Raw genomic sequence first — 24981 nt, 5'->3', positions numbered from 1 at the left:
TTGTACCTTGTCAACCATTCATTTTAAGTACATGCAGATAGATATTTCATTGTTTTGGAATGAATTATATGTATAAATTTCCACAAAGGTTTAGTGTATGTGCTGCATCTGTAATTCAACCCATGTTATGGTACAGCATTTGTGCTTGGGATCTTTTCAAATTGACATTGATTTGGTAAAATCTTATGTATTGTGTAAGATAAACACAGGCAAACACAGGCAAATGGAACTAGCTCAGGTAAGCAGCTTGGTTGGGTATGGAGAAATTCGGCAGAAGGCCCTGTTTCTGTGCCATATACCAGACTTCTGAGCGCAGTTGAGTCCTTTTTTGTTTTGACATTGCTGACACTTGATGTTTATAATTGAAATCAATGGATCCAGAAAACATTGATTTTTGATTTGCTCCACAGATGAAATGATTATGCCTTTCTTTCTCACAGTTGAATAGTTTTCTTTGTATTCTTTTTCACTGGGATGATTGGTAGGCTTACCAATTTTTCAAATGGCTTTCTCAACAGTGCAAAAAAATATCAGGCACATTAAGCTTGAGCTTGGCCTCATAGTATCCACTGTTTTTGCATGTTCACTAAATTTATTGTCAATTGTTACTGTTTATTTCTTTGCCACTCAGCTAATTGTTAATCCAACTTGACACTCTCCCTCAGATCCCATAGGTTCAAACTTAAGGCGTAGCTATGGGCCCAAGCTATGCCTGCCTCTTTGTAGGGTACGTCGAACAATCTTTGTTCGAGGCGTACCATGGCCCTAAGCTTGAACTCTACCTCCGCTACATCGACGACTGCATTGGTGCTACCTCCTGCACCCATACACAACTCACTGACTTCATCCATTTCACCACTAACTTCCATCCGGCACTTAAATACACCTGGACCATTTCCGCCATCTCCCTACCGTTTCTAGACCTCATTATCTCCATCGCAGGTGGCAGACTACTGACCAATATCTACTATATACACACTGACTCCCATGGCTATCTGGACTACACTTCTTCCCACCCTGCTTCTTGTAAGGACTCCATCCCCTACTTCCAATTCCTCCATCTACTCCACTTCTGCACCCAGGATGAGGTGTTCAAACCAGGGCATCGGAGATGTCCTCATTCTTCAGGGAATGGGGGTTTCCCTCTTCTTTAGATGATGCTCTCACCAGGGTCTCTTCTATACCCCGTAACTGCTCTCACTCCCCATGCCCCCACTCGTAACCAGGGCAGAGTCCCCCTTGTCCACACCTTCCACCCAACCAGCGTTCACATACAACAAATATTCCTCCGACATTTTTGCCACTTCCAACGGGATCCCACCCCTGGCCCCATCTTAACATCTCCTCCCCTTTCTGCTTTCCGCAGAGACCGCTCCCTCCGTAACTCCCTGGTCAATTCGTCCCTTCCCACCCAAACCACCCCCTCTCCTGGCACTTTCCCTTGCAACCGCAGGAAATGCTACACTTGTCGCTTTACCTTCCCCCTTGACTCCATTCTAGGACCTAAGCAGTCTTTTCCGCTGAGTTTCTCCAGCATATTTGTCTACCTAATCAATCAGTCCTGTGCTTTGAGTTCTGTTTTTACTTTGTTTGATTCAATGATTAGTTTGCACAATTATTTGTAAACTATATTGCTCTTACCTTAACTCAAGCCTGCATCCCGATATCCAGTCCCTTCCAACCTCCGTCTATGGCACCTCTCATGAAAATACTCCATTCCCTGGCCTTCACCGTCTCACTTTCACCAGTCCTGATGCAGCATCTCAATCAGAAATGTCGATCATGTCTATCCCTTTATAGATGTTACTATAGATGTTACCTGACCCAATAAGTTCCTCCAACAGTTCCTCCAGCAGTTTGCTTGTTGCTTCAGATTCCAGCACCTGCAGTCTATCGTGTCTCTCTGGATATCATTTACTGTGTTTTACTCCATGGTTTTTGACTTGTATAGTGCTGGAGATTGCCTAATATATTAGGTACTAATGCCCATGTGATTTAAATTTTGGGAACAACATGGGGGAAGTTGAATCCATTTTGACATAAATGTTAAATATTGTACATCCTGATGATAAATGTGAATTCTAATTGTTCACTCAAATGAGGTAATGCTATCATCTTTGCAGATGATACAAAAGTGGGTAGTTTTGCAGCTGGTGAAGATGGTTGTGAAAAATTGCAGCAGGATCTTTTGATCGATTGGCCAGGTGGGCTGAGGAATGGTTGCTGGAATTTATGTGAGGTGTTGCATTTTGGGAAGTCTAACATGTGCAGGACCCACACAGTGAATGGTAGGAGTCTGGGGAGTGTTGTAGAGCAGAGGGATCTAAGTGCAGGTGCATGATTCCTTGAAGGTGGAGTCGCAGGTAGATCGGGTGGTCAAAAAGGCATTTGGCACATTGGCCTTCATCAGCCAGAGTATTGAGTATAGAAGTTGGGAGGTCATATTGCAGTTGTATAAGATGTTAGTGAGGCCGCATTTAGGGTATTGTGTTCAGTTCTGGGCACCGAGTAAAAGGAAAGATGTTGTCAAGCTGGAACGGGTGCAGAGAAGATTTACGAGGATTTTGCCAGGACTAGAGTGTCTGAGCTATAGGCAGAGGTTCAGTAGGCTAGGACTCTATTCCTTGGAGCGCAGGAGGATGAGGGGTGATCTTATGGAGGTGTATAAGATCATGAGAGGAATAAATCGGGTGGAAGTACAGAGCCTCTTGCCCAGAGTAGGTGAATTGAGAACTAGTGGACATAGGTTCACGGTGAAGATGAAAAGGAATCTGAGGGGTTATTTTTTTATACAAAGGGTGGTGGATGTATGGAACAAGCTGTCAGAGTAGGTAGTTGAGGCAGGGACCATCCCAACATTTAAGAAACAGTTAGGTACATGGTTAGACCAGGTTTGGAGGGATATGGACCAAATGTGGGCAGGTGGGACTTGTTGGCCGGTGTGGGCAAGTTGGGCCGAAAGGCCTGTTCCCACACTGTATTACTCTATGACTCTATCTACCCTTCTCGCATAACCTGCTGTTGGATGAAATGCATTATGTGTGGCCCACATGAGAAGCAAACTGTTTAATAGTTTGAAATGGCTTACAGAATACATTATTCTACTGAATAGTTATTATGTGCATATTAAATAAATGCTTAGATTCACGCATGGGTGCAAAATGTACCATACTGCCAATCAATTTTCATATATTAGATGTTAGATGAAAGTTCCATAAAAACAAAGATAAGCTACTAAGAACGGGATGTGAATTCTTGTCCCCGAAGGTACAATGGTTATGCGCTTCTTGCCATTCAGTTTGACGATTCAGTTTACACCAAATATTTATGTTGATTAGTGTTTAAAAAAAAATTATGCAAACTGAACTCCTTATGCACTACATTTTTATCTGAAGCTTTTGGAACAAGGTTTAATATTTATTAATTTAAATACACGTTAAGAGTAATTAAAGAATATTTTAGAGTTATCAACAAAATTCTCATGAGAAAAATCTACATATTTCTGTGGACGCAGGTAAGCTGAGGTAAATTAATATTGGAATTGAAGTGCTCACGAGGTTAGGCAGTTTTGGGAATAAGAAACAGAGTTACAGTTTCTTATAGATTACCTTTCGCAGGAGCAGGCCACCACTGATTTTCCAGCAACTGATGCCTTCTTCAATCCGGGCAAAATTACAAGAGAGCACTTGAAATATCCCCCGGCGGCCGATCTCAACCTAATTCGCAGGGCGAATTTGATCACAGCAGACGGGCTCTTGTACTCCGCCCTGGCCAGAGCCGGCAGGTCCGTTCCCACAGGCAACATCCACTGCCAGACTTCCAATCGGTGGGTCAAATTTGCCTCCTGTGGCTGGGGCTCTGGAACTCTGGCCCATAGCCGACTTCCAAGACCAACTATGCAGGCCGGTATCTCGGCCCCCTGATGGCCTTGGATGCCGTGACCTCTGTTGGAGAATCTGGCAAGGCTCTGGAATCAAAGGTGCTAGACAATAAGTGGTGGACCTGAATAATTATCAATGATTTTTATGATAGGCCATCAACATAAAGTATTAATGCTGTATCTATCCATGGATATAGACTGATTGCTGACCCTTTCCAGTATTTTTATTCAAAATCAATTAAAGACAAAATAATAAGAAATGCAGCTCCTCTACACTGATTTTCATACAGAAAATACTGTTTAGGATGGAATAATTCTAATTTATCGGTTGAATTTGCAGTAGGAGTAAATTATTTGGTGGGTGGCAATTTTAACTTCTCATGCCCTGCTCCCTGTGTAATCACATTTTGCAAATTTTATGATTTAATTCATTATGTCCTGCAACCAACATTTCTCTCGTGCTTTCATTTTGTATTACCATACTGATCACCTGTTTAACATTTTAAGTTTATTTTGCTGGGGGTTTCCCCAATTACATCTTTTTTCACCTACCATATCCTAGGGCATATGGGCGACAAATGCTATGAGTTCGCCTTCCTGGTCTGCAAACAGTTATGAATTTCGGGAGAGTATGGTAAAAACAAAGCAGTCTCAGAACACCATTTGGAACGTCAAAGTGGTAATTCATATTATTTCATGTCTTTTTATTCCTGTGGTGAATTTGTTTGGCTTAAATGTTTCTGTCATGTAATTAGACAGTAGTGCAATTTTTGTTTCTGATTTTTGTTCATTCCTGCATTGTAATAATCATTACAACTCATTGTAGGCGAATGCAAGTGCTCTTTTCTGTTAAAGAAAATAATGCTGTTAAGATAGATTAAGTTTTCACTCCCTTTTCTTATCCATGTCCTTTATTAGAGGACAGGTTATTTTCAACATGAATATGAAACCAAGTGGATCTTTACAACATGCTCATATACAGAGCTCCTATTTGGGGTTATCTTCCAGATGTCTATCCCTAAACTCTACCATCAGTTTTATTTAACGATTCTTGTTATCACTGCTGATTGCTGTACCCCAAAGACAAGTATCATGTTTGCTTGGTTCTCTTTTCATCCATGCAATTTCTAGTTTTATTGTCCTCTATAGATTTTGTTTTAAGGTATTTCTGTTTGTAAAGTAATTTGAGGTTCTGTTTTGTTTGATGCAATTTTCTTTATCTAGCACATAAGCATTGCATAGAGTTTAGCAGGAAAATAAGTCTATTCAGACCAATTTCCTTGTACCTATTTACCTTCCATACCCCTATTCATCCAGTCTTATATCATTTTTTTCCTCAGTTGTTTGTTTAACTACTTTTTCCTTTATTATCACTTGTAGTGAGATTTATCTTGAATTCTCTCAGACTTGTCAGTAGCTTTCTTATATTTATGATCTCCAATTCTAGAGACCCCACGTGGAAATATTTTTCTCGGTGTTTACTCTTCATTTTAAACAGCATCTAGTGTTTTTTTTACTCTATCTCTATTTCCTGGTAAACAGCAGCAAGCAGTGGCCCTGGGCAATCAGTGGCCCTGGACATTCCTGGCGAGCAGCGGCCAGGGACACTCCCGGTAAGCAGCAGGCCGAGACCGGAATGGTACCATTCGGTGCCGCCTTTTCGGCGCTGCTGTTTGGGCGCCTCCGTTTCGGGGTGTTAGAGTTAGGGTATGGGTTTGGGTTAGAGTTAGGGTGCCACAGCGGTGGGCCAGTGGAAACCAATTTACAAACTTGTTAACATAAAGCTGATCTCACTTGCAATATCCTTGGCATAGGAACTTCTCGCAGAGTGTGATGAATCTCTGGAATTCACTATCCCGGAGGATTGTGACGCTTGGAACACTTTTATTTATCTGGAGGTATTTACAGAGGTTAGGGTTAGGGTTCTGATAAGTACAGATATTATAAACGGAGGCGCCGAAACAGCGGCGCAGAAAGGGCAGCGCCGAATTGGCGGCGCCGGAACGGCAGCGCCAAAAAGCACCCGACCCAGCTGAGACACTTATGCAGGCCCGACTTGTCCACCACGGTCAGACAACGGAGGAGGACTCGCCCTCTGCAAACCGACGACCTAGGAGGACCCGCCCAGCTTGCCCACCACGCTCTAAATTGGCCCAGAGCCTCTGGCGTTGATGGGAACCTCTCTACTGAGAGCAAGGAGGGACCAAGAGCGAGGTGGATCGCCGAGAGCAATGGGGGGACCCGGCGGATGGCTGCTGACAACAAAGGGGGCACCCAATGTGAGGGGGCCGCCGAGAACAAAGGGGAGGACCCGACATGGGGGGCTGCTAAAATCAAAGGAGACACCCGGTGTGGGGAGCCACCGGGAATGAAGGGGGAACTGACTTTCGGGAAGGAGGGCCTGCTGCCGTCAAGTGCTGTGGCAGACAGTAGATAGGACTGTTTGGTATGTTTGTAACTTTGGCGGTGCCAACACGTGGCAACACTCGTGTATTGCCTAGGTTGTATGCAAAACAAAGCCTCTCACTACCTAGGTACTCCGGGTACATGTGCCAATAAAGTACCATTCATTCAGTCATTCATTCATTCATTCATTCATTCATTCATTCATTCATTCATTCATTCATTCATGTATTCATTAATCCAAACTGGTCGACATCATTAATATCTGGGACCAGAGTTCCAATGTTGCAGTGTATCCTTGCAAATGTTTACCTTTTCCAGAACAGTCTCTGTCCCCTCATATATTTTCATGCAATATTTAATGAGCTGTTTTTAAATTCACTAGTTAGTGTCATTGCTGAGAAGCTGATCTAAATTAAGTTATCCAGATGTAACAAGAGAGGCTTGTTCAATTTCTGCCATGATATCCAGCTCTGTTTCAGCTAGAATTGAGCTTAAATGTACGAAGAATAAAAAAGGGAACCAATTAATTAAGCTGTTTTGACATTCAGCCCCATTCACCAGTAGCCAGGAGTCTGTTAAATCACATAGGACAAGTTCTGAACAAAGGGATGTAATTTTATTTGTTGCACATTTTTCATTATTCACATGGTTAATCGCTGCATTCAATATCGTTGTCTGGTTAGCAAAATGTTCACTCTTGTTGAGATAGTGAAAAATAGAAGGAATGACTGCAGTAATTATACTCATCCCACTGATATATCATTAAATTTAAAAAACTGCTTCTCTTTGCTAGTGCTAGTCACTGATCTTGTCAGGTTATTACAGAAGATGTACGGGCTGAATCCAGTCAAGTGTCTTCTGTGCCAGAATGAGCAAAAAAAGTTGTTTTGCTCTCCCAATTCACAATGGATTGTTTTTTGTCTATTCAGCCCAGATATCTCTGATAATGCTTCTGACATAGACTGCTAATTCATACTGATGAAATGGGGCTTCCCTGTTGCCATTGCCTGATGCCTAAATGTAATTTAACGTATCCTATTATGGTTGTGAATATTAAATTCTCAGGTCTTGAGGTCATATATTTTCAGTATGTTTCTCTAAAAAACCTCTGCATTCATTTTAGGTGCATGTGTGATTCTGTCACTAAAGTTGCCAAACAGGATCCAACCCTGAATTTCATAGCTTCCAGTGTTCTTTGAATTTTCCATCATGTCCTTAATGGCTTAACATATATTTTACTTGGGGAAGGATGAACATACTGTATTTGGCAAGAATACAGGGAATTACTTCCAGTGTTAGAATTAGAATACAAAGAGATTGTCTTTATTTCTTATATTATGGTTAATGGGGGAGTGGAAGGCTAGAAGTAAAGGGATCCTTCTCAGATTGAGCAGATTTTTATTAACAGGGTACCTCAGGGGTTCGTGCTTGGAACAGAGCTCTGCGCAATCTATATCAAAGATTTAGCTGAGGGGTCTAAATGTCAGATTTCGTTTGATGATGTTGCACAACTAGGTGGGATGGTGAGTGTGCAGAACACACAGAGGATTCAACAGGATGTAGACAAACTACATGAATGGGCTAGAGCACAAATTGCAAATGACATGAAAAAACGGAAATTAATTTACTTTCGTGAGCAGTAGAGTACCCTTTTCAGTGGGTAATGTTGATATTCAAAGGGAATTGAGTGTCCTTGTGTAAATGGTGAGTGTCCTTGTGTACATGGAAAGCCAACATTCCGTTACAACAAGATATTAGGAAGGCAAATGACATGTTGGATACTATGGCAGGATTTGCATATAGGATTAAAGTCTTCCTGCAATTATATGAGACCTTGGTGAGGCCACCCCCGTTAACTTTTTCACGGATATAACTTTCCATAGAGGGAATGCAGTGAATGATTAATTTGATTAATTGATTTTGGGGATGATAGGTTTGCAATATGAAGAGGGATGGAATAAATGTGGCTTGTATACTCTGGATTTACATCAGTTAAATTAATTGGCTGAGGAGTTTGCCGGGATGAATTGAGATCCAGAAATTACAGAATAAAAACTGAGGACTGAAACGAGAGAAAGACTTCCTCACATAGAGGCCAGTGAATCTTTGCTTTTCTCTAGTCCAGAGTACGTAGTAGTTCTGACACTGAATTTGTTCTAATCAGAGGTCAACAGATTTCTGTAGATTAGGGAATCGAGGGATTAAGAGGATAATTAAGGGAATCAAGGAAATGGACATGGAAGTAGAACAGTATGATCTTAATGAATTATGAAACAAGCTCAAATGGCGAAATAGCCTCGCCTTCATGTTCTTACATCAGGCGTAATTCATCCACAAATATGAAACAAAGATTATGATGAATTGTTCGTCATTCTAATGATGTGCAATTCATATTATTGGTTTTCAAGCTTACACCACTTTGATTTGATTTTTAAGTCCGTATTGTTTTATATGGCAACAACTGATTTGTTGCCCGATAAAAGAACTGTGAATGCAGTCAAGTTCCATGGGAAATATGGTATTAGATTTTGAACCCGAAAAGTTCATTTTTGATTACTCTTGTTTTGATCTGCTGAATAGATCATTAAAAGGTCATTTCTACAGTTTCTACATTCTGTCGTTTGTTTTCATTATTGCATTTTCATCTTTGAGACTGATTATAGCTCCTCAGCTTGAATGTTCAACTTCAGCTGACATCTGCGCAGCACTAAGGGTGTACAGAATTGCCAGCATCCAAATTAGATGTTAACTTGTAAGGGTAGATCATAATTGTTTATTTATTCTTGAATGTAGTCAAGTAGTAAAGACACATTTTGTCTGTTTCATGGACCACTAAAGTTACATGTTGACTGTGCTTTCATATTGCTATTATGAAGGAAATTATAAGATTTTGACCCACTCGTGAACAACAGTAGACAATAGACAATAGGTGCAGGAGTAGGCCATTCGGCCCTTCGAGCCATTCAATGTGATCATGGCTGATCATCCCCAATCAGTACCCCGTTCCTGCCTTCTTCCCATATCCCCTGACTCCACTATTTTTAAGAGCCCTATCCTCTCTCACTCACCAATAGCCGTCAACTGCGCAGGGGCTGCTCATTTCACCTTATGCACCCTCCCTCATTTTTAAACTTTAAAAAATGCAATTACACTTGCTAGCTAGCAGAACTCACAGGATAAAACTCTACCGAATATGTAAAAGTTTTACTGTTAGACCGTCGTTTTTTTCGAGCAGCATGATTACACACACACACACACACACACACAGCCAAGGGAGACCCGTTGGGTTCCCGTCCCCTCAACGCACGGGGGAGGGGGAGACGGGAGGAAGAGGGATGCCGTGGGGAGGAAGAAAAAGGCTGGGGAGAGAGGATGGGGGGGGGGGGAAGAGAGGAAGGGGAGATAGGGAGGGGGGGACAGAGAGAAGGGGGGGGAAGGTGGGGGAAGAGGGGGGGTTAGGAGAGAGGCCCCGGGGGGGGGGGGAAACAGAGGCCTGGGGGGGGGGGGAAGAGAGGCCGGGGGGGGAGAGGCTAGAGGGGTGGGAAAGAGAGCCCGGGGGGGGGAGAGAGCCCGGGGGAGGAGAGGGAGCCCGGGAGGGGAGAAAGAGCCGTGGGGAAGGGAGAGAGAGCCGGGTGGGGGGGGGGAGAGAGAGCCCGGGTTGGGGGTGAGAGCCCGGGAGGGGGGGGGGGGGAGAGAGAGCCCGGGGGGGAGAGAGAAGAGGCGACCGAGGAGCCAAGAGAAAACCCGGGATTTCCCGAACCGAGGCGCGAGCGTACAGCACTCGCGACCTCGGGAGCTGCAGTGCAGAGCCATTTGCTCGTTCTTTCTGTGTCTTTGGAAGAACCAGGGGGGAAGAAAGGGAAGGGGGGGTGACGTCTCCCACTGTGTGTGTAACATAGGGCAGCAGGCCACGAGGAGCAGAACCATTGTGATGTCATCAGCGAGACCATCTCGTTTATTTTCCAAGTTATTTGAAATTTGAGCATTTTCATAAATAACTCGAGAAATAATGCATTAAATTTTCAGATAAGGCCATTTTTGACATTACGGCATAAATATCTATCGGAATATGTAAAAATTTCACCGTTAGCGTGTCTTGTTTTCGAGGAGACGTGAAATGCACACAAACGTCGCACAAATACACACATATCCAAGATCAGAGTTTTATAAGTATAGAGATGACAAGACAAATTAGATTTTCAATGTACTGAGGGATGGCAGAGGGGTAGAGTTGCTGCCTTACCCTGCCAGAAACCCAGGTTTAATCCTGTCTATGGGTGCTGTCTGTGCCAGGTTTGTATGTTCTCCCTGTGACCGCATGGGTTTTCTCTGGGAGCTCCGGTTTCCTCCCACATTCCAAAGACGTACAGGTTTGTAGGTCAATTGGCTTCCGTAAAAATTGTAGATTGCCCCTAGTGTGTAGGATAATGTTTGTGCACGGGGTAATCATTGGTCGGCATGGCAATGGTGGCCTGAAGGGCCTGTTTCTGCGCTGTGTCTCTAAACTAAACTAAACTAAACTAATATTTGTCCTGTAAAGTATTGCAGGTGCATTGTATACAAAACAGGACTTTCTGAAATGTTATTTTCCGTAGGGCCGTGGTGCTGGTTTTCCTGGTAAAAAGAGGCCACGTGGTGGAGGACATCCTGGTCGAGGAGTTAGAGGCAGGTCCAAAATGAAAAATGGGATTGGTGCGGTTATAACACCAGGAGTAAGTACTTGTTATTTGTATTTGAATTTAAATACGATTTTATATTGTATATATTGACTTTCCAAATAGTCTGACAGTTGCTAATAATCTGGTATAATCAGTTGGTCGCCAAATTGAACATAACATCCTCTATTTGAAATGTGTTTTATGTGATACTCGACCAAGTGCAGACCGTTGGGTCTGCTCCCCCAACGCAAGATTCCACCACTCACCCGTTCCCCCAACGCAAGCCTTACCCCCAACGCAATATTGCACCACTCATACATAGCCCCCAACTGCGCGGGCGCAGCTCATTTCTCCTCATCCCCCAGCACTTCCTCATCTTCCTCTTCACCCTCCCTCTTCAATCCCTAAAGAGGGAGGGGTGGTAGTGATGGAGGGGTGGTAGTGATGGAGGGGTGGTAGTGATGGAGGGGTGGTAGAGAGGGAGGGGTGGTAGAGAGGGAGGGGGGTGGGGGTAGAGAGGGAGTGGGAAGGGGGTAGAGACGGAGATAGAGAGGGGTAGAGGGGGGTGGGGTAGAGAGAGAGAGTGAGGGGAGTAGAGAGAGGGGGGTAGAGAGGGAGAGGTGCCGAGAGAGATGGAGTGGAGAGAGGGAGAGGGAGGGGTGTAGAGTTTGGGGGAGGGGGGGTAGAGAGGGCAAGGGAGGGAGGGGGGTAGAGTAGAGGGAGGGTAGAGGGCGAGGGTTAGAGAGGGAGGGGGTAGAGAGGGTGGGAGTGAGGGTAGATAGGTAGGGGGCACCTCCCTCCTCCACCCCTTCCCATATCCCTCCGCCACCCCTTCCCATCTTTACCCCCCCCCCCCCCCCATCACCCTCTACCACCCCACTCCCCACCCCATCTGCCTCCTCCTCATTTCCCTCATCCTCCTCCCGAAGGAATGAAGTTAGCGACTTGGTCCGTACGAAAGGTAGACAAGAGAGAGTGTGTTGCCAAATTGAAGAATCACTCAGTTTCTTAGTTTTGATGAACAATTAAGTCCAAAAAAATATTTTTTATTGACTTTAAAAAGTCAGAAAATATATTATAACGTTGTGTAACAAGTTAACGTTGTGTTTTTAACACCACGATGTTTTTGATATATTACATTTCAATATAGGAAAAAATAATTAATTAACTCGCCCAAAAGTCACGACTACCATAGAATACCTCGTTGGGATTTGTGAAAAGCAGTAGAAGTTTGGAGCCTCAGTGGTTTAACTTGCGGAGTTACCAACCCCAATAACGGTCGTTGTGTCAATGGACACCAAGCACAACGACCGTTACCGGATATTTGCTAGGCGGAATACCAGACATGTTACAGTATTTTTCTCCTGGTATTGATGAAGATATTTCCCGAGATCATTATCAAAATGTATATGTATGAGGGGCCATTTGAAGTTTATTTATGAATTAAATATTCATGACTAAATGTGGCAGGAGTTTTTATATCACATTTTTGGTGTCCAAAATGGTGGTAAAACAATGAAAATTTGTCTGTCATGAAAAAAGTTTTTGACTTTCGGTCTTGAAGTTACCTTATTTATATCTGTTATTTATAAGGTTTCACACGATGGGTAGATTTTTGTTAAGAACAGTGTATTGGTGTAAAAACCTGAATAATAATCTTGTTCCTCAAAATCTCTCCAGTATTGTAAAAATACTCATATATAACAAATGGGTGAAGGTTGCAAAGTAGGTCACTTAGTTAAATTAACTACCGCGAGGTACCAACATAAAAAAATAGGCCATCAGTTGTTGTACTGGTCATTACAGGTCATTTCTTGGCTATATAATTAAGCAAAGATTTGGGCCTGGAAACTTGACATGGAATGCAGATTTCAGTCTCTTGTTCCAACATAATCGACACTATCCTTTGTTGCCACGGATCCCTCTATTTGTGAATAATCATTGATAAATTCCATGACGAGATTGTCACTTGATTCTAGGGAAACCGTATGGGGTCATCTCTGTACCTTTTCAACCTTCCGACGGAGCTGACCAAGCTCCAGGCAGGGTGGCATCGAAGTGTGGGGGAGAAAGGAGGGGTATGTTTGGGATTTTGGGAGGGTAGAGGTTAGTTCGAGGTTACCCAAAATTGGAGGATTCAACGTTCATACCGTTGGGTTGTAAGCTACCCAAACGGAATAGGAAGTGCTGTTCGTCCAGTTTGTTTGTGACCTCACTCTGGCAATGGAGGAGGCCCAGGACAGAGAGGTTAGTGTGGGAATGTGAGAGGGAGTTCAAATTGTCAGCAACTGGGATACCAAGTCAGCCACGTGGAACAGGTTGACTTTAATGGGCAAGTGGATTGAGTAATTGCATTAACATCTGGGTACGCTCCAGTGCAGAGTTGCCATAAATCGGTGAGATTGCTTTTTCTACTCAAGATTGCATTGAAGTCACCTGGTATCGCTTGCTGCAATGGAGTAGGATGTTTTCCGTGGGAGTCTAGACAGACACATCGATGCCAAGGTTGTTGCTGGGAGAAGATTTAACATTCATCTGCCGATCTTGCCAGTGGAGTTGGAAGATTTTCAGTTGCTATATTGTTGGTTCTACAACAGTGCCTCTATTATTTCCATAGGGTATATACAGCATGGAAACAAGCACTTTGGCTCAATGAGTCCATGCTGACCAAAGACCTTTCCTGAGCCAGTCGCATTTGCTTGCATTATCCCATATGCCTCTGAACCTTTTCTATCCATGAATCTGGCTAAATGTCTTTTAAATCATGTAATTGTATCTGCCTTTACCACATTCTCTGGCAGCTCATTCCATATAACCACTACCCTCTGTGAGACAAAATTGCCCTTCAGGTTCCTTTAAAAAAAAAATCCTACCCAGAGGAAAAAGACTGCAGTCATGCACCTTATCCATGCCCATCATGATTTTATAAACTTCCATAAGGTCACCCCTCAGCCTTCTTCACCCCTCAGCCTTCTTTCATCTTATCCAGTCAGTCCTTTTAACTCAAACCTTTCAGACCCGGCCAAATCCTTGTGAATTTTCTCTGTACCCTTTCGACTTAATCACATCCTTCCAAAAGGCGCAGAGAACGACACAGTAATCCAGGTGCAGTCTCACCGACGTCTTGTACAGCTATAACATGACGTCCCCCTCTGTACTCGGTGCACCCACTGACAAATGCAAGTGTGTCAAACACCTTTATTGCCTGGCCCATCTATTATGCTACTTTCAGGGTACTATGTACTTGTACCCATAAGAGTGTATAAGAAGGAATTGCAGAGGCTGGTTTAAACCGAAGATAGACACAAAAAGCTGAAGTAACTCAGCGGGACAGGCAGCATCTCTGGAGAGAAGGAATGGGTGACGTTTCGGGTCAAGACCCTTCTTCAGACTGGTTAGGGATAAGGGAAACGAGAGATATAGGCAGTGATATGCAGAGATAAAAACAATGAATGAAAGATATGCAAAAAAGTAATGATAAAGGAAACAGGCCATTGTTAGCTGTTTGTAGGTTGAAAATGAGAAGCTGGTGCGACTTGGTGGGGGAGGGAAAGAGAGAGAGAGAGAGAGAGAGAGCGAATCCCGGGGCTACCTGAAGTGAGATAAATCAATATTCATACCACTGGGCTGTAAGATCAGCTGCCCAAGCGAAATACGAGATGCTATTGCTCCAATTTGCGTTTAGCCTCACTCTGACAATGGAGGAGCCTAGGACAGAAAGGTCTGTGTAGGAATTGTAAAGAGAATTAAAGTGTCCAGCAACTGGGAGATCAGGTAGGTTCAGGCGGGTTGAGCGAAGGTGTTCCGCAAAACAATCGCCCAGTCTGCGTTTGGTCTCGCCGATGTATACGAGTCTACATCTTGAAGAACGGATACTGTAGATGAGGTTGGAGGAGGTGCAGGTGAACCTCTGCCTCGCCTGAAAGGACTGTCGGGGTCCCTGGACAGAGTCGAGGGAGGAGCTATAGAGACAGGTGTTGCATCTTCTGTGGTTACAGGGGAAGGTACCTGGGGAGGGGGTGGTTTTGGATGAGTTAACCAGGGAGTTGCGGAGGGAACGGTCTCTGCGGAAAGGGGTGGAGATGGGAAAATGTGGCTAGTGGTGGGATCCCGTTGGAGGTGGCGGAAATTTCGGAGGATTATGTGTTGTATGCGACGGCTGATGGGGTGGAAGGTAAGGACAAGGGGGACTCCGTCTCTGTTGTGACTGGGGGAGGGGGAGCAAGGACAGAGCTGCGGGGTACCGAGGAGACACGAGTGAGCGCTTCATTTATGATGGGAGAGGAGAACCCTCATTCCCTAAAGAATGAGCACATCTCGGATGTCCGAGTATGGGACACCTCATCTTGGGCGCGGTGTAGACGGAGGAATTGGGAGTAGGGGATATAGTCTTTGCTGGAAGCAGGATGGGAAGAAGTGTAATCAAGATAGTTGTGGGAAGAAGTAGATTTGTAATAGACGCCAGTCAATAGTCGATTTCCTGTGATGGAAACTGTGAGATTTAGAAAGGGGAGGGAGGTGCTGGAGATGGTCCAAGTAAATCGGAGTGCTGAATGAAAATTGGTGGTGACGTTGATGAAGTCCATGAGTTCTGCATGGGTGCAGAAGGTAGCGCCGATGCAGTCATCAATGTAACGGAGATAGAGTTTGGGGATAGGGTCAGGGGTTGTTCAACGTATCCTACAAAGATGACTTGGAGGAACTGGAAGAGTCAAAGTTGTTGAGGGTGAGGACCAGCTCCGCTAGGCGGAGTAGAATGTTAGTAGAGGGAAATTGGATGGTTCTGCGGCTGCGGGAGAAATGTTGGGCTTTAAGGTCTTCCTGGTGGGGGATGGAGGTGTAGAATGACTGAACATCTATAGTAAAGATGAGGGAGTGGGGGCCGGAAAGCGGAAGTCTCTTTAATGACGAAGGGCATGTGAGGTATCTTGGACATAGGTCGGGAGCGATTGGACCGGGGGGATAGGATGGAGTCAAAGTACGTGGAAATCATTTCCGTGGGACAGGAGCAGGCAGAAACAATGGGTCTGCCAGGGCAGTTGTGTTTGTGGATTTTGGGGCTGGGAAATGATAGGTTGAAGGCTGTAGAAGGCAGACAGCCAGAAGTACCCTCTTTGTTCTACATTGCTCCCCAAGGCCCATTCCTTCACTGTGTTTGTCCTGCCCTGGTTTAGCTTCCCAAAACACATCATTTAGTGCTTTTCTTTGACTTAAATTCCATGTGCCATTCCTTCGCCCATTTTACCATTTAGTCTAGATCCTGTTGTAATCTAAGACAATCCTTTTCACTGTCTACCGCACCAACTTTGGTGCCATCTGCAAATTTACTAAGCATGCCAGCAATGAACTCACATGGATGACAAAGAACAGATGATGCAGCACTGAGGTAGCACACCAATGGTCCCAGTCCTCCAATCCGAAAAAACAAACTTTCACTACCATCCGCTCCCTCCTTCCGCCAAGACATTTTGTATTCAGTTGGCTAACTTGTGATTTAACTTTTGACCAGCAAATCATGCAGTCAATTCGTGTTTATTGTCATGCTTAAGTACAGTGAAATACAGTCCAATGAAAAATCTTGTTTGAAGCAATATTACAGGCAGATGGACTCGGGCAAACACACAAAAAATAAATTGTATATGAGTTTCACAAATTATATCTTTCAGTAATGATGTGTATAAACGTCATCTTCCAATCTCTTGCCACTCTTTCATAAACAAACTCTCATTCTATATTTTCTACAAAGTGAATGAGATTACATTTTTCCACCGTCATGTTCCTGCCCATTCATTTTATACTGTCTGTATCCTCCCCCCCCCCAAAATAAGTTTGCCCCTCCTCCCGAAACCTCTGCATTCTTCACTGCCCATAGTGCCACATAGCTTTGTATCATTAGCAAACAAGAATAAATTATATTAGATTTCATCATTCAAACCATTATCATACATTGTGATTAGCCTAACACCAGTCCCTGCACTATTCCACTAGTTACAGTCTCCCAAGCCAGTTAGTTAACTATGTCAGCTTCCATGAAGGTGGATTCAACAATGTTTATTTTTCTGCCATTTGTTCATCTCTGATATAATCTTTGCTGGTCAGTCTGTAAGGAGGCGACATTAACATGATTTATTTTTTCTTCTGCATCTATCAAAGATCTGATTCTGTTTTCCAGTAGTCTACTCTAACATTCGCTTGATCAATAACTCAATGTGCTTATTGTTGATCGAATTTGTCTGATTTGAAATATTTCATTGTGTTCACATGTAGGATGCATACTGTATGCCATTTTCTTCTTCACGGTTGTCAACTTCCACACAATAAAGCTAAACAAAAGCTTTCGGCCTTACCTTCATTCTGAAATCCAACCTGAATACAAATGCAATTGGACCTTTATGATCCTGCATTGCTGTTCTGGTATTGTATCTCCCATACAGAAATCATCAAGAGATATTCGTACTGTCTGCCCTATCTCAATATGGCTACATAGAACGTGGGCTATTTGGATAGAATTCTTGCATTTCATGTTGTTACCTTAATCGATGTTGCTTTCTGACAGACTTTCTCAAAAGTAAGCTTAGCTGCGTCAAATATCACATTTAATGTTTTAATCTGTCAACCAGATCTCTTAGAATAAGAAACTCACTGAACTTTTAGAGTAATCAAAGTTCTTCAGTGCTATCATTCTTTCTGGATTTGCCTAATATTTGATTTAATTTATTTTATTTATCTGCAAAAGAGTAATTATTGCATTGAGGTGTGAGTTAATTGGTCAGAGTTCTGTACATCTCTGGTCCAATTTCAGTTATAAGGATCACCATGCATTGTCTTGTTGAGTAATTCAATGTTTTCTGCACATGTATTCTCCATGCTCTCAGTAAGAGGTAAAGAACTCTATATCTCAATTGAAAGTTTCTAGCTTTCAGTAATAGTAAAGTGCAGTAGCCAGATTAGAATAATCATCATTAGGTTTGGTCTCTGCCAGCTGACCTTCCAATTATATATATTTTTTAAAGAGTGCGAGACATGCATTGAGAGAAGGTGACTGATAAAAGTTGTGTATTTTTCATTATAGGCTGGAGCCACAGAAATGATGTATAATAAGGACGAAGATGAAAACGCTATGCACAACACAGTTGTTTTGTTTTCTACCAGTGATAAATTTACCTTAAAACAGGTAAGAGATATTTACTCCTCAGGAAACCTTCAGCATAGGAGAAAAATATTTGCCTTTAATAGTCTTACTAGAAAATCCCTGAAAGCTCAGCAGTATGGGAAAAAAAACAAGTCGTAGCCTGGTGGTGCCAGTTATTTCTTTGCAACCTATTTTACTCGATGAGGGCAAGAATCAGAATCAGAATCTGCATTCTAGTTAGATGAAGGATCAGATGTTGAACTGAGCTGTAGCTCAGAAGTGTAAATTAAATTTTAGTCCGAATATTTGTTTTGTGGAATTTAAAAACTGTGGAGAAACTGAGGATAAACATATTAACATAATTTTGTACATTTTAATCAAATTTGGCTTCCATATTTGCTTATATTCCTAATGTCTGTAATGCAAATTTGATCTGATGTTTTCCTCTCCGAAAACAAATATTTAAAATTAAAGCAAAAGACGAACAGTATTAATTTTTAATGTGATTTCAGGATATGTGTGTTGTTTGCGGGAGTTTTGGGAAAGGTCCAGAGGGACGATTGCTTGTTTGCTCTCAGTGTGGCCAGTGTTATCATCCCTATTGCGTCAGTATTAAGGTAAGAGATGATTATGTTTGTGTGGGATCTGAAGGACTATGGATAGACTTCAATATTTTCCATGATTATGTGGTGTTTAAGTTCGATCGCTGATAATTTTAATTGATGTTGCAAATTGATATAGTCTAAAACAAGGAACCAAGAAAAATTCTGAAATTTGCTCTTGGGAATAAAACATTTTGAACTGTTAGAGTAGGAGTGTCATTCAGTGTGCATGTTTTGCACACTGATATCTTAGGTTTACTAATAGGCTAAACTAACCATACTCATACTTGTGATGAAGAAACAAAGCACAATCTAAGTGCATAGTTTGTTTTGTCTTTCGCACCAATAACCTGATGCCCATAAAGTATTAAGACAAAATGGGATCATATTTGTTACCTGAAACTGACATTTTCATAAATCATTTTCTGAAGAGTTGGAAAAACAATTTCATCCATTCCTTTTTATAAAAGGTGCATCTCACATGTAATTTTCATCAGTGCTGTGCACAACTTAGTTCAGTAAAACAGTTTATTTTTGACTTTCTATCATACATTCAACAGCATACTGATGCACATTTGCACTGTTTTTCTTTTCTACTCTGCAGCTGATAGACTATTGCATGATACAGTTTTCAGATCATATCAACAAGAAAACTCTGATCTATTGCACTGCTCCACTTCCTACTTTAGTTGATAACAATTGAACCCTTATACCTCAAAAATTGAACCTAGATTATTTTGCATCTTAAGCCATACAGTGGATTGGCTCACAAAAGACTGGAGCACATAAATGAACACATTACAAACACAGCACATTGTGTTCCTTACAATTCTCATACTTTCTTCCTCTTCATTTAATCAGTATGTTTGCAGTTATATCTAGTCTATCTTCCAATGAAATAGGTCAGCTAATTAGCAACTCTAATTGCTAGTAAATTGAACATTGTGTGAACATGTTGAAAAATTTGTGGCGACCATATTGAGGCCGCAGCTAGTTCCCAGAATGCGGGAACTCCTTGGGACCATGAAGGAGACTCACCAGAGACCACCAGCGAACATGTGGCGAGCGCAGAGTCTCCTGCACCCGCCTAAAAAGTCGCTTAAGTGGGACAGACCCTTAAGGGTGTTTAATATACTTGCAATGCCAGTTCAAAAAGTCAAATTTCTGATAAATGATATTGCACAATGGCAGATAATTCTTGAGATCTTTCTTCTGCACAGATCACTAAAGTAGTGCTGAGTAAAGGTTGGCGATGTCTAGAATGCACAGTGTGTGAATCCTGTGGAAAGGCCACCGATCCAGGTCGTTTGCTTCTCTGTGACGATTGTGATATCAGCTATCATACCTATTGCTTAGATCCACCTTTACAGACGGTTCCCAAAGGTGGCTGGAAATGCCGATGGTAAGTTATTTTAGAAAAATTGTAAAAGTAAACTTGTGATCATTGCCTGTGCAGTATTTTGTCCGTATTAAATCAAAAGCTTATTTGGAAAGTATCCTTTGTATTCCTGCTGAGGCACTTTCAACAGGGATGTAACTGAATAATAACACATGGTAAGTTGCAGCACTGGGGCCTTGCTGGTTATCTTTTGCTTATAAAGGGTTTATTGATTTACTCGGGAGTATTTTGTTTGTAACTAAATCACTCTTTTTAGTCAATGGAGAAATTAGTGTTATTTTATCGTCCGTTCAAAATGCAATTGTTATTCATTTGCTTCACTGCTTTTCAGTAGCTACAACTGCAACAGTGAAGGCAAATGACTAAAGTGTTGTTCGTGCTGAGTTGTTTGCTTCTAACTACTTAGTTGACTTTTTTTTAAAGGGAATGATGCTGTAGAGTGCTTCTGAAATAAATTTAATAAGGGCAACATCTTGAGAAGTTTGACATTGGGGAAGAGGAATATGTGAAGTTGGCTGAAGAAGGGTCCCGACATGAAACATTATGTATCCATAATCTCCAGAGAAACTGTCTGACCTGCTGTGTTACTCCAGTACTTTATCTTTTATTGTAAACCAGCATCTGCAGTCCCTTGTTTCTACATGTAAAGCTGCTGCTTTGGCACAATGGTGCTCTGACTTATTTGGAGTCTGTGACAGAGGGACATTGCATGTGAGATGGAACATTTTTGCTCTGCAAAATTGTGAACTGCATCAGGGAAATCATTCCAATTCTAAGCCAACATTAGGAGGTACAAATTTAGGCTGCTTTACTAAACTGCTCTCTATAGAATACCATCCCCCAACAATAAAGGTCACAACGAGATCTTGTAATATATGGACCATTTCTCGGATGTTAGAAGCCATCTTTCAGTAAGGGCAGGCATCAACGATGAAATTCACCATCTTCAATATACTATGGCAATCTTTAGTCGATTGAGGGGGCGCCGTCCTGTGTGGTATGGCTGCCCAGCCTGCAGCTGTCCGTTTTTTCTCTCTTTTTTAAATATTTTTAGTTAGTTGAGTTTTTTGTTCTGGAGTTCTAGCCTTTTTTATGTGGGGGTGGGGGGGGGGGGAGGGGGAAACTGCTTTCTAGGGTTCCCTACCTGGTCGGAGAGGCAGCTTTTCTCCGGGCTGCACCGTCGACCCGTCCTCACGGCCTACCAGCGGGCCTGGTGCGGCGTTTCCTGCCGGGGACCGCCCAGAACCTCGGCTTCGGAGGCGGCCCAGCGCTGGAGCGCTATCGCGGAGCGGGCGTTGCCTTGCCCGGGTCGCCGCGCTGGAGCTCCGGTGAGCTGAGACCGCCGATGAAACATCGCGGAGCTGTAGGACTGTGGAGCGGCCAGCCGCGGGCGGCGGCGCTGAACTTTAATATCGGGAGCCTGGGATCTCTCGGCGAGATCACCAGTTGTGGAGCTCCATCTGGCGCGGCCTTGTTGGCTTTGGAAGCCACGGCCTCCAGTAAGGAAGCGGCCGTTCCAGGTATCGCAAGCCGCTGTGAGGATTCTCCCGACGCCGGAGCACCATCACCCGGCGAGAACGGCCTGGAACATCGGGCCTCCGTAGAGGCAACTGTGGAGGCCTCAATAGGCTTGACTATGGGTGAACTGGGGATGGGACTGGACTTTGTGCCTTCCCTCATAATGGGAACCATTGTGGGGGGATGTTTTTATGTTTAAATTTCTTTATTACTGTTATGTCTGTATTCTTTCTTTATGTGCTGCATGGCAAGAAGCATTTCACTACACCTAGGTGTATGTGACCAATTAAAAAAAAAAAAAAAAAAACCCTGGAAAAAAAAAAAACCTTTGAAATAACCTTTGATGCAAAGAGAATTTTAAAATCAAGACCATAGACTTGACACAAACCCAGCAGTGAAGCTCCTTATTTGCTTCTGAGATGACCTATGGCAGGCACTTCAAGGTAATGGAAAGGTATTGCAACACCAGCACTCAGGCCTGAGTTGCACTCAGTTGGCTCCATTGAGTAGACCATGCTGTTTGTTTGACCGGCACTAGACTCCAGAAATGGATGTTCACTTCTGAGCTCAGCCTTGAGAGAGCTTACCAGATGTTCCAAGGAAAAGATTCTTGGATGTGCATTGAATTTCGCCTACCAAATGTTGGGAATTTCTTTCCCATATCAGTTCAAAGTGCAGAAGGGGTATTCTAAATGGTGCTGAGTCCTTGGAGTCGGTACATTGAGAGCACACAAAAGCCCAACATATATGGTGGGAAATGTGTACTATGTCAAGAATTACCTGCCCCATTGCAGAGATGGGTGGGATGACAACAGTTGATAAAGTGTAGTTCAGTGCATGGCATGATGGGCAGAGGCCTCAGTGATGGAACAACAAAGATTAAAAATGCATTAATGGGTAATTTTCTACCCAAGTGGACAGAAGTCCTTCCGTGAATACAGTTTTACATGGTCTGTTGCCAACGTCAAGCTAAGTTAAGGAACATTAGAGCTATATAGGAACCATTGGGCAAAGGTCCCACAGTGAGAAATTCAAAACATAGGATGCAAATTAAATAATAGAATACTTGAATTAGTCACTTTGTTGGTAAGAATTAAAATAGAAAAGTAATGTGTGATTAAAAACATAATGCAGGAGTGGGGTCTTCAAATTCTTGAAGCATTGAGATCAGTCGTAAGGTAGAAGAATGTGTTAAAGCTAGTTGGGTTGCACCTCAACAGAAGTATTTCATATAGTTTGTTATTGTCATATGTGCCGAAGTACAGTGAAAAACTGTTTGCATGCTATACAGTCAAGGAAAATATTATACATGAATACAATTAAGCCGTCCACAGTGCACAGATAAAGGGCACAACATTCAGTGCCAGATATAACATTAAAGTTCGATAAATTATGATTAAAGATAGTTCAAAGCTCTCCAATGAGGAGAACGGGAGGTCAGGACTGTACTCTAGCTGATGAATGGACTTTTCAGTTGCCTGATAACAGCTGCCTCCTTAATCTGGAGGTAAGCGTTTTCAAATTTCTGTACCTTTTGCCTGATAGAAGAGGGGAGAAGACTGGACCATCAGTGTGGTGTAGATGGAGTCAATGGAAGGGAGGCTGGTTTGTGTAAATCATCTGGGATAGGTCCACAACTCTGCAATTTCTTGCAGTCTTAGTTGGATTTGTTCCCAAACCAGGTTCAGTAAAATGCTTTCCACGGTGCATCTGTAGAAGTTGGTGAGCATTGTTGGGCATGCCGAACTTCCTGAGCCTTCTAAGGAAGTCGAGGCGTGGTGTGTTTTCTAGGCCATAGCTTCAATGTGGCTGATCCAGGACAAATTGCTGGTTATATTTATTCCTTGAGATGAAGCTTTCGACCATCTCTACTTTGGTACCATCAATGTCGACTGGGGTGTGCGTACTGCTTTGCTTCCTGAAGTCAATCACAATCTCCTTTGTCTTGCTGACATCGAGGGAGTGCTTGTTGTCTTAGCACCAAGTTACAAGGTTCTCAATCTCCTTTCTGTCCTCTGCCCTATCATTATTCAGTATCAGGTCCACGACAATGGTGTTGTCTGCGAACTTGCAGATTGAGTTGGATTAGTATTTGGCTGTACAGTTGTGAGCGTATAACAAGTATAGTGAGGGGCTGAGAACTATCCTTGTAGGGCACCAGTGTTGAGAATTATTGTAGAGGATGATTTGTGGAATTAATGTTCTCTCTGTGGATGGGAGCAGTTAGATTGGAAGGCAGTGGGTCCAGAGTGCACAGATGAAAAGAGGGGTAACATAAAAGAGAGAATGTTAGAATGATAGAATGAGATTAGGAATGTACTAGCAAGAGACTCATGGATTCTTACAGGCCCTTCTGCCCACCATGTCAATGCCATTGTGCAGCATAATTTCTCATTAATTTGACTTTTTGAACTAGCATTGCAAATACATTAATTTGTTGCAGTGTTTCAGAGGTGTACCCTCTTTGGTATTGTAATTTTATTCATTGTTCATACCTGACGTTTCATAGACATGCTTCCAGACATCATTATAGACACAAAAAGCTGGAGTAACTCAGCGGGACAGGCAGCATCTCTGGAGAGAAGGAATGGGTGACGTTTCGGGTTGAGACCCTTCTTCAGACTAGTTAGGGATAAGGGAAACGAGAGATATAGACGATGATGTAGAGAGATAAAGAACAATGAATGAAAGATATGCAAAAAAGTAACGATGATAAAGGGAACAGGCCATTGGTAACTGTTTGTTGGGTGAAAACAAGAAGCTGGTGCGACTTGGGAGAAAGAGGGAATGCCGGGGTTACTTCAAGTTAGAGAAATCAATATTCATACCACTGGGCTGTAAGCTGCCCAAGCGAAATATGAGATCTTGTTCCTCCAATTTGCGTTTAGCCTCACTCTGACAATGAAGGGGACCTAGAACAGAAAGGTCTGTGTGGAAATGGGAAGGAGAATTAAAGTGTTTAGAAACCCAGGAGATCAGGTAGGTTTAGGTGAACTGAGCGAAGGTGTTCAGCGAAACGATCGCTAAAGGCCTGTCCCACTTGCGTGTCCTTGGCACGCAAATTACACGACCTCGTCGTCACGTTGAGGCGCACGGGCATCGTGTGGCCGCGCGGGGCCGGTCCCACTGAGAAGCGCGGAGGGGTATGGAGTTGTGCGCGGTATCGCGCGGCGCTCTGCAATTTTGTAGCAAACAAAATCTTTGCCCGCCACCGGCCTGTCGCGTAACTGACGGCCAAAGTGGGACAGGCCCAAGACCGTGGCGCGACGTAACGCTGAGTTACTCCTGCATTTTGTGTCCATCTTCAAATGACATCACGCGCTCCAGACGGCTGCGGACGCATTAAGTCGCGTGCGACCTTCGCTGGACCGTCGCGCCTCAACGCG

At 43.1% G+C, this 24981-nt stretch overlaps 1 protein-coding gene across 18 annotated transcripts in view; it reads left to right on the top strand.

The window, feature by feature from the left end:
- The window catches only part of kmt2c (lysine methyltransferase 2C), a 394622-nt gene that overhangs the window by 227310 nt on the left and 142331 nt on the right, over nt 1–24981 (top strand). For 16 of the 18 annotated variants that reach the window (XM_033044025.1, XM_033044059.1, XM_033044015.1 and 13 more), the window contains 5 exons: nt 4443–4559; nt 10882–10998; nt 18017–18118; nt 18589–18693; nt 19899–20080. In XM_033044025.1, coding sequence (XP_032899916.1) covers nt 4443–4559; nt 10882–10998; nt 18017–18118; nt 18589–18693; nt 19899–20080 — 623 coding nt within the window. The remainder of the gene's footprint in view (nt 1–4442; nt 4560–10881; nt 10999–18016; nt 18119–18588; nt 18694–19898; nt 20081–24981) is intronic. The other 2 variants (XM_033044050.1, XM_033044111.1) reach the window with 1 other exon arrangement.

This window comes from Amblyraja radiata, chromosome 2 (genome assembly GCF_010909765.2).
Source record: "Amblyraja radiata isolate CabotCenter1 chromosome 2, sAmbRad1.1.pri, whole genome shotgun sequence".
Taxonomy (NCBI): Eukaryota; Metazoa; Chordata; class Chondrichthyes; order Rajiformes; family Rajidae; genus Amblyraja; species Amblyraja radiata.
Note: the sequence above shows the minus strand (reverse complement) of the source record. Positions and strands in the feature narration are given on the sequence as shown.